The 13,700-nt window shown below is 36.7% G+C and overlaps 1 protein-coding gene across 4 annotated transcripts in view; it reads left to right on the top strand.

The window, feature by feature from the left end:
* The window catches only part of SH3RF1 (SH3 domain containing ring finger 1), an 82,471-nt gene that overhangs the window by 37,234 nt on the left and 31,537 nt on the right, over window positions 1–13,700 (top strand). For all 4 annotated transcript variants that reach the window (XM_071743143.1, XM_071743144.1, XM_071743146.1 and 1 more), the window contains exon 3: window positions 13,381–13,656. In XM_071743143.1, coding sequence (XP_071599244.1) covers window positions 13,381–13,656 — 276 coding nt within the window. The remainder of the gene's footprint in view (window positions 1–13,380; window positions 13,657–13,700) is intronic.

Below are 13,700 nucleotides of genomic sequence, written 5' to 3'. Positions count from 1 at the left end.
TGCTTGATGAAAGTAATTACACAGATGTATATATTTTCTTTTGTGACATGAACACATAAATGAAAACTATGAGCAGATCTGAGACAATTAATAGTATAGAAAATAAATAATCCCCCTCCACTGGGGAAGGAAAATTATCATTTTCACTGAACTGGATAATAATAGATTGTTTCTTTAGTGCTTAAATTATAGATGAATGGAAAAAATTACAATCCTTTGCTTTACATATACTTCAGTGTAAAAAACAAAAACCAAAACCAACCTTGTATAAACTTGCTTTTCATTGATACAAGAGACTGGTAAATTGTCATACAAGTCCAAGAGAAACTTCAGATGTTGTTTTACAAAATGACTACAAACATCTGGAGATGTGAAGGGCCTTTAGGAAAATGCATATGACATCAGGATGGAATTGATATTAAATTGTTGTTTGAAGTAGAAAGGATGTGTTTCAAAAGAGACACCTACTTTCAAGAAGCAGCTTTCTGCATATAATACTCAAAGCTTACTATTTTGAGGCAGAATCTACCAAATATAAAAAAGATGGGAGATTTCCTGATGGAATCATCTGTAAACAGAGATTTAATCTGTGTTAGGACAGTATGGTAATGATGAACTTGTTGCTTTCAAATTTCTTCTTTCATCAGTAAACACAAATGCAGTTGCTGAAAGACCATTCATTTAAGTGTTTTAAATCCTCCTTTTCTGTGGCACAGTGAAATCTGATTTGTTGTAGCCAACTCATAATGTCAGTAGTTCAAGTGGGCCAGAGAAGCTGAATCGTAAGCCTCTTTACTGACAGGCATTTCTAACTCTTGTTACCTGTCGTGCTTAAAAACAAAACAAAACAAACTTCTTGGATAAACAACTGGATTTGAAAGTAAAATGGAAAATCCTTTCCCATCTATTCTGAAAAATCTAGTTCTATGTTATGTATTCCTTATATGACTCTCCTCCTTCTGGCAGTGGAATTACAATAATATGAGCTTTTGCTGTATTTGAGCTGATAGTTTTTGTAAAAATTAAATGCTCCTGGACAGTGAAAGACAGCCTAGGGTTGGGCAGCTTGAGACAAAACTTGGCCAAGATCTGCTGAGGTAACTGAGTTTGACACCTTGCTTAAGTGTTAGCTCCCACCCAGTGCTGTCTCTTAATGGAGTAAGGGGGTAGTTAACATCAGCAGGTGAAATAGTGCTTTTCTGCACTACTTTGCAGAGAGATAGTCACATATTAGTAGGCATTTTTTTGCTATTTAAGGACTAGAGTAGTGTTGGGCCGCAAGGGAGCCAGTTCAGGGCCAGGAGCAGCCAGATGCCAGGGGGTGGTGGGATAAGCTTGCAGGAAGGCTGACTTGGCTGGCTGGAGAGCTCCTCTCTGAGCTCCCTTGCAAAAAGGGTGTGTAGGGAAGGTAGAAGTGGGGATGAATGACACTGGAGGAACTTAGAAATACTGAGCATGTGGGTATGGGATTAAGAATGGCAAAGCTGAGGCAGCATGGCAGTCAGTGATGTTATGGAGGCTGGTGGGAGGGCTGTACAGTGACAGAGGGGAGCAAAGTGATGCAGGGTATGTCTAGGAGATGTCTGTGTACCAGTTCAGACCCAGTAAACTCGAGACATGCAGATCAATTTCTTTTCTATGCTAATATTTCTATTCTAAAATGTATTAATATCAGCAATGTGAAATACTGCATAGTACTCTTTAGGCATTATGGGGTCAAGCCTGTTCTAACAGTGCTACACAGACAGCTTATTTGCACCAGGCTGTTTGTCTACTTACCCAGTCAGACTGAAATAACTGGGAGGTGCAAACTCCAGATAGTCACTGCAGAAGAGATAAATGTTGATGTAGCATTCTAGCTCACTCAGCTCTTTCATTATAATAACAGGAACATATTTCATATACACATATATATATATATACAGGAACACTTATCTTGGAAAAAAATGCATGTTTTGAGCTAGGGTAAATTGCTTTTTATAAAAACCAACAAGATGTTTCAAGTAGCATACCATAAAAATGTTTTGGGAGAAAAAATGATAGTTCAGGAAGCTTTGAGACACAAAAAATTTAAGGCTAAGTAAAAATTAATAGTATTTGAAGTTTTTCGTTTACTCTGTGCATACAGGACGTGTATTTGTATATACTATGTGTTAGGGTTTAAGGCTGGGCTGGCAATTAACCAAATGACAGATGCTTTCTATTAATCCCTCTCCCTTATAAAGAAAGGAGAGAGAATAAGGGAAAGAGAGTTATGGGTTGGAAACTTTACACAGCTTTAATGAAAGAGTAATGATAAAAAATAAAAAGAAAAAAATACATACAAATATACAGAAAAATTATATCACATTCTCCTCCTTCCTTTCCCCCAATAACTCTCACATCACCACGGAGGCTGCAGGGCAGCCTGGCAAAGTCCAGGCTGGACTCCTGGAGTCAGCAGCAGTCGGGAGCTGGAGGCACAGGTTCAGGATGGCATGGATCAGGACCACAGGCAGACAAACGGATGGGATCCTCCTAGGGTGCTGAAGCAAACAGGGACAGGGGAAGAAGGGTGAAGACGAAAGCTGAAGGAAGGAAGAAGGGGTTTGACCCTCATGATCCCTCAAATTTATACCATGTGTGACGCGTATGGGATGGAATACTCAGCTCAATTTTGGTCACTTGTCTTGTCCAGTCCTCCCTACTGGAGGGTTGCAGTTGTGACCTCTTTATTCCTTTTCTCTTTCCAGAGCATAAGATGTTTCTCAGTACTGAGCAGTGTCCTTGGTCTGCATACCAGTCTCTATCTGTAACTATAAACGTTGAGCATTATCAGTCCTAGAAGCAGACACTGACTGAGAAACTTGCTGTTAATTTCAGCAAGTGTAGCCACTTATGAGAAACTTAGATGAAAGCAAAATTACGAGACAGAAAATCAGGTCTGTCCTGACCCAAACCAGGTAATGCAGTGACAGCTAAAATTAGCACCTTTTATTTTCTGCAATATGCAAGGGTCTGATTGAAGTCAGGATATTAAAGGATTGATTCCAAAAGAACTTCAAGGCACTGAGGTGATTTCCGGGCAAGGAGGACACACTACCTGTCCTGAAACAAGCATAGCAGAAGTCCCTCCAAATCCTGGCAAGAGTTTGTAGTAAATACTTAGGAAGGATGTGTGACAGTGGTGTTGTGTTCATCCAGAATGTTGGACAAGTACCTGGAGGTTTACAAAGCTGTGGAAGCGATGGAAAAGAAATCTAAAAACACTTTATCTACAGGCAGTGGAATCATAGAATGTCAAGACGGAAGGAATCTCAAGGATCATGTGATCCAACCCTTCTAATATTATTTTTTATATTATATGTCCCAGCACCCTGTCAAGCTGAGACTTAAAACTTTCAATAGTGGGGGAATCCCCTACTTCCCCTCGGAGACCATTGTAATGTCTGAGTGTCCTCACAGTGAAAAATTTTTCTCTGTGACTATCTCAGATTTTAAAAATGAAATTCAGATAGGAGAGATATGTGTGTTTACTTGCTTTTTTGAAATAGAATTGGCAGGAGTCATTTTGATTTTAGACCTTGCACTGCTTTGGTGGAGGGGAGGGTAGATTTTCTTCAAAAATGCATCAATCTCTTCATTTGCAACTCTGTGTTTTCCCATTGCCCAATTTTTGGCAGCAAAGTATTTGAGAGATTAAAGGAATATTTCTTCATGCTCATCTCACCGAGAGTAATCTTACCAAAGTCATTCCTTTGTTCAGAGTCGTTTGCTGGCTTTGCTCCTTCTATATCATGTTCAAACTCCTCACCTTCAAAGTACAGTGAGAGTTTGCTCTTGGCAATCTCATTTCTCATTTATTCTTTTCATTATTTTCTTTTTCAATCTGTCTTCTCACCTGGAGTTCCCTCTCTTTTTCTCAGTGCAACAGGTAAACATACTCATTTTCACATCATAGTGAGGGAGGCTTGTTTATGTTCATATTCCAAGTGTAAAAACCTTTAGAACAATACAATTACTCCTAAATTTTTTCATTGTTGGGAAACCCTCTGAAGCTTTTGATACTTGTGTTAAAATAACAGCTCCCTGAAGTAGAGACAGGGCCTTCTGTGTTTCAGTGCTTCCGTGATAAACCAAGTGTTCCAGTCTTCTGCAGTAAGCAGATTAACTTTTTTTTTCAAAGTAAGCACACAATGTGTTTTGTGAAGTGGTTGTATAAAGTGCAAATTTGTGAGAGAATTTTAAATGTGGTCAGTAAAATAGATCTACTTTTCCAATATTGGTTGATAAGATTTAATGCAAAAACGAAAGAGAAGATGTGTTCTGATCAGCTGTGCTAAGACTGGTAGACATTATAGGTATTTCTGTTTTGTTTCTTACCTCTACTCCAGCATAGCACAGCCTAATGTAGCATGTTAATAGCAGCATCTTTTCTAGGTGTTAGCAATACCCTCTTGGGTTATGTAAAATTCCTTTTATTTCTTTCTAATGCAGTGATGTTTTGTCTTAAAAAAAAAAAAAAAAAAGCCTGTATTACACAAAGGGAGGTGTTTGTTAGCCTTGCAAGATGGTTCCTTTACCCAAGATTTCTGCCTGTGCCCCTATATCTTTGTTAGCCGCTACATATGCTGTAGAAATATTCACCAGATGTCATATACAGTATGTCTGCCATACTGAATATATAGATTACAGAAAGATGTTGGGTTTTGAATGTTTTGTTTAATTTAATTTTTCTTCTGGTGACTCATAAAAGTCGTATGACGTTTAGATGGGAGTTTAGTTAGTGGAGCAGGTTTCAAATTAAAACAGTTGCAGTTATTGATGCTTTGTTTGTGGAAGGGTATGTAAAGGTCTGTGGCATCTCTAACTGTCTCCCACTAAGCCACTGGGAAAGATTCAGAGTTTACCTGAAACTACCTGAAAATTTCTGTTTAATCCAGACTCAGAACTCAAAGTGGCACACATCTTGCTTGGGATTAATTATTTGAGTGTTTAAGTAATTGCACATACAGCTTTTGACAGGCAACATACATTTCAGGTGCATTAGAAGGATAAGTATGTATTTTGGCAACAACAAAAGGATGCCAAAGATGGGTGGTTTCTATTTTATGTGGAAACTAAAATGAAGAATTAAAAGGGAGAGCTAACACGATAGGTAAGAATGAATTCAGGGTAAGAATGTAACTCTCAGATATGGTGTGTATTTTGGTAGTTTTCAGAGGGTTTTGAGATTTTTATGTTTGGATAATAAACAAGCAAAAAAAGCAAGTGACATCTGAGGATCTGTATTGGCACAGGGAAGTTGTCCCACTTCCTGTAAAAGATTTTGGTTGGGGAGTGGATAGTTATAAAAGGCATTTACTGGGTGACTAGGCAAGATGAGGCTTCTGGCTGAACACAGAAGTACCTAGCAATTAGGTATTTTGAACACACAAACAGTTCTGTATTCTGAGCTTCAGTGGTACGTATCATAGCAAACTACATGAGACATTTTATTTTTAAGTCTTTTACTAGGTGTTTGACAGACAGGTTCTTGATCTTCATATACTTTATCCTACGTGATTATTTTTTTGTTTTTCTCTTCTCTTGCTACATTTTCCTGATTCGCTTTTGTTTCTCTTCTTTCCCCCCACCTGCAACTCCCCCCCAAAAAATCTGCTGTATGATTATAAAGATAAGTCACTTCTATCAAGCAGGCTAGAAAAATAAAAGTGCAGCAGTGGATCAGTAATCTACTGCATCTGTTTTCCATTTTGCAAAGTGATCTTTAAAAAGATAAACTTAATACCTGTAAGGTAACTTTCTTGCACTTCTATAGGTGTCTGTAGAGAAAAAGCAAAACTTTCAAAAGCACTTATTGTTGATCTGCCTGCTCTCAAGTCCCACTACCCATTCTCATGGTTGTACTGCTGCTCTAGACATATGCTTGCCAAAAAGAGTGGGTGTCTTTCTTTTCCCTTCTTCCTGGAGTATGTAAGTATACTGCTCTCACAAGTCATAGGTGATACTACATGAAAACAGAATACTTTGGAAAATACACTGATAGGAGAGCTTAAGTGGGGTGGAATGAACTTACACTGCGTATCAACTTGATGTGCTTGAAGAGATAAGGAAATCCACACTGCTTTAAAATGGCACTAGAACAAGAGAATTTAAGTTTGGTGGAGACATAACAGGCTGGTGAGTCATATCATATCAAGAGAAAACCAATGGGGATAGTATTTTCCAAGTGCCCTGTGATGTTGGTAACACAGCTTATAAGAGCAGATCTTAAAAGAAAATCCTTGCTTTTGGAAATAAGTATTGTGTATGAACAACTTGGCTATGCATAGTGCACACTTCAAAATTTTGTTTAGATTCTTACAAGGATCTGGATTTTTCAAAGCAGAATGTGTTTTTAATAAACGATGAGGCAGAAGGGCTTTAAGGACTTCAAATAGTTTGAAGCTTTAAGCAATCTGGTCCAGTGGGAGGGGTTGGAACTAAATGATCTTTAAGGTCACTTTCAACACAAACCATTCAATAATTCTGGCTTTTCTTTTTAAATCAGTGGGAACACAGACCCAGATTCTCCTCTGCATCCTTAAATTTACTTTCTCAGTTTTTCCTTCTTTTCCTCACACTTCTTTTTTTTGCCTATGGAAAGAAGCAGTTTTAACCTCTAGGTACATGCAGTTAAAATATCTGGGGACATGCAGTGTGCAGAATAGGATTGTTTTCTTCTCTTTTTTCTTATTTTTTACTTACCTTTATTTACCTTATTTATTTATTTTGAGAGCTTAGTTTAGTGGAAAGTTTTTTAATTTTTCTTTACTTAGCAAACCTCAGCAAAATAAGTAGCTGAGATATTTGCATTTGAGATAGACAAATGGAAGAAGGCAGCATTCTGAAGACACTTGTTTTTTCGTTTGGAAAAAAGTTTTCAAAAACACAAGTATGGAAGAGAAAGGGCCATGGAAAAGTGCTTTTGGAAAGCTTTGTAAAGGTCCCTTTCTAACCTTCCATGTTGTTATTCTGATTGCTTAGGCCTTAAGGCAACATTTAAAAATTCCTTTCATTCTCCTGTATCCCAGCTTTTAATTTCAAAACAACTTTGTGGGAGAGAGTTGCTCGTACTTACATTAAGCAACCTTATATTTATTTCATGACATGGGACAAATGCCAAAATGTTTTCTTCTAAAAGCTATTGAGACAGAGGAAGCAGAAAGGACTTCCATAAGCTGTCTACTTTAACTAGGTCAAAATTGATAGTTTACCTCAAAAGAATACGTAAAAATTGTTTAAATGAGGAGGGGATCCAGCCTTCTTTTACAAAATACAGGTTTTCTCTGAGCCTGTGCTGTGAAGTTATCGTGAGGAAAGTTAACTGGTGAAGTCCTCGAAAGAGTCAGACAAAGGGCTCCTGGAGTGTTTGGCATTTCAACCTGTATTAGGTGGCTGAAACATGGGAATTTATGTCACACAGTTGTATTGAGAGCTACTTACCATGTATCAGCATTAGAGAAAATTTACTATAATCCGTGATTGTTAGCTGGTAGCAGAAAAACTTTGCAGATCTACTCAATACATTTTAACACTATTACATTAAATAATTGTGAAAATATAATCCCATTTCTTAATTTATCAAGTACATAAAATTTTTTCTGATCACAGTTCAGCTTTTCCAAAACTATAAGAAAGATGTTGGGTTAATTGTGGGTTTTATCCTGCATCCTATTTTTTTCCACAGTAATCTTTTTTCAAAATTATTATTGTTATATAGGTCATGGTTAAGTTATTTACAGACAGGTTTCAAAGCTGGTCTCCTTAATCAGGGTAACCTGGCTGGTTTCCTATCAATGCGCGACTTCTACTTTTATTAAAATAAAAAACTGTACCAAGGTGCGACTTACCATGATGTGAATACAGCATTTCAAAATGATTAAATTGTTTTTACTGTTTTAAGTCATGCTTCTTTGTTTTTTTGTGTGCTGAGAAAAATGAGATTTAGTACAACTTTAGATACTAGTAGAAATTATTATACTTACCAACCCTAACATTGCTCACTTTCTTCGTCTGCTGAACTTGCAAGGAATAAATACTGTTTCACTGTATTCAGTAGAACAAGAGTAGTCCACTTCAGATGATACAGAGGTTTGGTTTTGGTTCTTACTACATACTGGTAGCTTGATACAGCCTCCTAACATTAAAATACCTTACACTGTTATCATTCAGATAGCAGGAACCTCAGAAGGATTTTAACCAGAAATAATTTCATTTGCATGGATGATTGCACTTGATTTGTACCTCTGCAGTCTTACCAGATAATTCTCATGGTGGAAGTATGTAAAATCGATTCCACTAACAATTTAGTATCAGATACAGATAAATAATATTTGCATTAGCCATTCTTTAAGCAAGTCTGACCTCATTTGTATTGTTCCTTATATGAGAAAAATAAATGCAGGGACCCAGCTTTTGATATTCTTCTTGGATTATTTAAATACTTTTTACGGAGCTTGGAGAAATAGGGAGACTCAGTTTCAAATCTTAGGATCTCTACATTGGTGTGTTCTGCAAAACTGAGTATTTACTGTGTTCAGGTGACAGCAGTGGACCTATAGCTTGACTAGGGAGCATGTTTCCTTCCTTTGTAAGGAAGTCCTACTGAAGGAAGGAAACACATCCTTCAATGTAAGCAGTTTAAGGTCTTCAGTGAAGCTCTGTGTCTCAAAATATGTGAAAACTTAAATGAAGGTGCAGAAAGAGCAACAGAAGCTGAAACAAAGAAATTAAATTAGACAGATCAGATGGCTTTAAATTAAGACTTAAGGTATTGATGCCAGCAGGATGAAACACATGAAAAAACTATAGGTGCAAAATGGAATGTACTTGCATGTAGAATTGAAAAGCTTGGTAAGGGCCAAAGAAGGCAAGAATTCAAAAGTACACATTAAAATAAAAGCAATAAACGGATGCTACTGAAAGATTTGAATCAAGAAGGCAACAGTATAAAAGAGAACAAACTCTAAGATCCAAAGAGACAGTACTGTCATTCAGAAGGCTCTGGTGACTAGAATTCTGTTGAGGAAATCTTGGGTATATCTGTACCTACTAGAGAGTGTATGCATAAAGACCTCTCTCAACCCAAATCTGTGTTGCAAGCAAGTTGACTGCAGCATATTAAGAAGCTGCTTTCTTTAAGTAAAGGCAACTTTTGTTGCCAACCAGCTATGTCTTACAGTATTGGTTCTCTGAGAAAAAAAGTTAAGCTGGTAAAAGCACCTCTGTTGCATTAGACTTACTGTGTTATTTGAGGTTTTTCATAGTAGTTTCTCATCTTGTCCTAGTTATTAGGTTGACTGTTGTTTTGATTTAGGAACTTAATGGAAAGAAAATAAAGAGGCACATGAAGAACAATAATTTCTCTGTCTTTACCTGTAAGAAAATTGCAAGTAATTGATGATTATTAAAGATCCTCTTATAATATGAATCAAAATGGCAGTAACTTATCAGTTGTTTTCAGATAATCTGTAAAGAAAGACAAAAGTTAGTTAGAAAAGTTAGACTCAAAAACTGTTGCTGAGGTGTCTGAGCAGATCAGCTTTTTGGGGGTCTGATAGCGCTTTGGTTGTTCCTGTTGACAGTTTCAGGAATCTTTGTCTGTTCATCTGTAAAAAGGCATCTTCCCTGCTTCTTGAAAACAATCAGTGTCTGAGATCCTTGAACAGGTAAAGTCAGCATAGATATTTTTGGTAAATTCAACTGATTCACAGGGAAGCCCAGGACACATTTTGGTTGCACAGCTGGATAACAGGGAATACCACGTTTGCTTGGAAAAGTGACCACGAGCAGCACCGCAGCCGGGAAGCCTTGGAAGGAAACAAGGATGCAGATGACCCAGTATCTGTTCTATTCATTTTCTTGGGAGGTGATTTACTATTTTTGCTACTTTAGCATAGGCTAGTTCTCCAAATGTTGTTAAGTTACACAATGAATGCTGCTTTATGCCAGTGTAAGCATATTTACATTTGGGCTCCTGCCACAGAAACTCCTTTTTAAAAGGAAATCAGAGCTCGTGTTTCTGTGCAGACTTAAGTTTCTCTTGGCTTTAGCTCATGAAAAATTCATACAGTTGCATATTGTCCCTTAAAAAAAAAAAGCTAAGAGTAAAGTTCAAAATAAGATGACTGAAGACAAAATATAAATTCAAAGAGAGAAATTGTAAGTGAATTCTGCACATTCTGGGTTGGGGGAAGAAATCTGAGGGACCTGAGCCTTACAGATATGCATATACATTTTTTCATATTCTTATTAAGCCACTTGTTTTGCTGTCATGATACATTTCTAATGCTCTTTTCTTTAAAGGAATCTGGCATGTAAAATGTATGTATATCTATGCCTTAACAAAAAATTAATTTAAATAGTTTGTATATCAGCTGTAGCATTAGAAGTCCAAATGTGTTTATATAAGAACTGAGAAAACAATTCTAAGAAACCTAACTTGTGTGGAGTCTGAGTTTTATATTTTAATTTTCTAAATTGATTTTTATCTGGGTCTTGGGTTTTTTTGTTGCTTTCTCAAGGAGCTGGCAGGGGTAGATGGCAGCTGTAAGCCAAAGGGTAGGCTGCAAAGTTTTTCTTCCAAAGCCGTCCTTTCATGTTTAGCCAAGTGAGAGACACGGAATGAAATGTAAACTCCAGCTCAGCATGTCCTCATGGCCTTCTCTTCTGGTGAGCAGGCAGAGGGGGAGAAGGGGGGGGCTGAAGCTGCCCAGTGCTGCCAGCTGCAATGGCCTGGAAGGCATCAGCCATGAGCTGCAGTTCCCAGGTTGCTCAGGAATGTGAACATGATGCTCCAGGGCCTTTGATACCATAATCCTGAGAATAGTTCTGCCATCACACTCACTTCTTCTCGCTTCATCCTCCCTCTGGGACAGAAGGAGAAGGCATTCTTTTTACTTCTCTTCCAGGTAATTTAACCATTTTTATTCAATTCCTGGCAGTCTGACTAATAAGTAAGTGTTTATTTTGTTGAACTTTGTTCTGCTCAAAATTATGGAACCGTGTTTATGTAGCATGGGAAACAAGGTTTGCAGAAACTCAACCTGTACACTATGAGAGGAACTTCCTATAAAATATAAACAGATGATAAGCAGATGTTTGTATTTCTGAATGAAGACTTGTTCATGGAAGGTTCTGTGATAAAACATTTCAGTGCAATATCAAGTTCTAACAATCAAAAGATTGACTAATTGATGAGGTTAGTCAATTTGATGTGATCTGCTATACTGGTACTCCTGGTTTGTTTTGGTTTTTGTTTTAAAAAAGATATTTTCTTCAAACTGTATTAAATACACACAGCTGATCTTAATGTTCTTCCTCAGTACAGGCACATACAAAACTTCTTTCCAGGACAACCAGGTGATTCCTTTGAGAATTCCAGCTGTTCCCTCCAGTGCAAGAGATGCTTATGCCTTGCAGTAGCCATAATTGCTTGGGGCCCTTTTTCTACCAAGTAATTCTTTGGCTTTGTTGAAGGGCTGTAATTCTTTTGGTTTGTTGGTTTGTTCCTGGAATGGAAAGGGATAGGCAAGTAGTGTTTCCTTTCTTGTGTAGAAGTGTGTTTCTTTTTTATTCCAATCAGGCCTCTCCCTCCAAGTTTTCTCTCTGCACTTGTCCCAGCTACATCTACACTGACTTCTTGCTTCATTCTGTTTACTCTGAACAGAGCACATAGGACTAAACACTACATACTTTTAAAAAATTTATTTTATTGTGGTTATGAATTTCCCCCTCAGTCAGTTGAGGCCCACAAGTTCTTTAGTTGATATCTTTGTCTTTTCTTCTATCCGGATTTATACAGTTGGGATAGTCAAATATTGCTTGTGAAGTCAAATATTCTTTGCTTAAGTCTGAAGATCAGCAGTTTTTCTGAACAATTGTGTAAATCCTGCAAGTGTAATAGTTTTAGTACCCATCCCAGATGAAATAAAATGAACTGTAATCTTCCTACATTCATATGTATATTATAGTTACCTGTGCCTATGTATGTACATATGATTTTATTTTGACCATTTGGTAGAGAAGTGTATACATCCAAACATTACTTTGTTTACAAAATCATACACAAAAATCAAAGATGCCCAAGCAAAATTAATTATATTGATAAACACAATTTTCAGTGTTAAATGTGAAATAAATTATCAAGGACTCTGTCTTCTCATTAGTGTGTCAGACTCAAAGTTGTAATTCCTTCTAAAAATTTCCTTGCATGTGTGTGTTTCTCATGATATTGCAAGTGCAACTCCAGTTCACAGTCTTAGATGATAGAAGACTTGAGAGGAGAGACATACTATGGGGTAGATGTAGTGATTAATAGTAAAATAATAAGTTATCTGTGAAACACTGTGCTCTACTTGACCATAAATGCTGTCTTTGCTATGGAAAGACTATCTTTAGTAATGCAGGGTACTGCTGTTTGCATCATTAAAAGTGCGAGTTCCCTCTACTTATTTAAAATTTGAGAGAAAAGAGATTTGAAGGCAGTAGCTGTAGTGCTTGGGTTGTAGAGTTTTATGGTTCACTCTTGCAAAATATGGACTAAGCAGTTAGAAAAATAATACCTTCAGTGAATATAAGGGGGGATAACACCGTATTATATTGTAATCCTTCTGATGTTCATTCAACAGCAGCATCAATGGCCTATAGTTTTCAGATATTACAGAAGAATCTAGGACAACCCAAAGATATAAGGCTTCAACAGATTTTTTTCCAGTAATTCTTTTAAGAATTATTTATTAAATTATTTATTAAATAAAATTGTTTATTTATTAAATCAATTAAATGAAAAAAGTTGGTCCAGGATGAAATATCTTGCCTTTAATAAAGTGAGATTTGTTTTTCAAGCTAGAAAATACCCCCCTTATGTCCTCATCCTTACCATTCCGTGCCTGTGGAATTAATAAAGTGAGGAAAATAATAAGAAAGTCAGGCAGGAAAATATACCTTAAAGGTCTTACAGAAAATTTTTTATTCTAGTGCTGTGTTTTCTTACAGCATTTTTCTGTCAGATCTCTCAAGTGGTCAGGATACTTTGTCAGTTTGTTTGTTGGGAATTTTTATGTTTAACCCCAGTGAATTAGTATGTGGGGGTTAAAGTACACTCTCTTACATCTAGTGATTACTGAAAATGATGAGCTTTAGGGAGATGTCAATACTATCTAGAACTAAAGCTCTTACTACATAGTTGGGTAAAATCAGTAGAATCATTGCAATAAAATATTATGTATAATTTTACTTTGCAGTTGTATACAGCTTCATTCGTGATCTCCCAAAGAATGTAATATAACTTCTGTTAAGTAATACTAATTTAGTTCTAGTGATTTTTTTTATTTATTTACTTTTTTACTTCCTTAGGGTGTACCTCAGTTACCATGTGCCAAAGCGTTGTATAACTACGAGGGAAAAGAACCTGGAGATCTTAAATTCAGTAAAGGAGACATCATCATTTTGCGTCGACAGGTGGATGAAAATTGGTATCATGGAGAAGTCAATGGCATCCACGGCTTTTTTCCTACCAATTTTGTTCAGATTATTAAACCTTTACCTCAACCTCCGCCTCAGTGCATAGCACTTTATGACTTTGAAGTAAAAGACAAGGAAGCAGATAAAGACTGTTTGCCATTTGCAAAGGTAAAACTGGAATAAAAACATTATTTTATTTTAATAATTTCATT

Source organism: Heliangelus exortis, chromosome 4 (genome assembly GCF_036169615.1).
Source record: "Heliangelus exortis chromosome 4, bHelExo1.hap1, whole genome shotgun sequence".
Classification (NCBI taxonomy): Eukaryota; Metazoa; Chordata; class Aves; order Apodiformes; family Trochilidae; genus Heliangelus; species Heliangelus exortis.
Note: the sequence above shows the minus strand (reverse complement) of the source record. Positions and strands in the feature narration are given on the sequence as shown.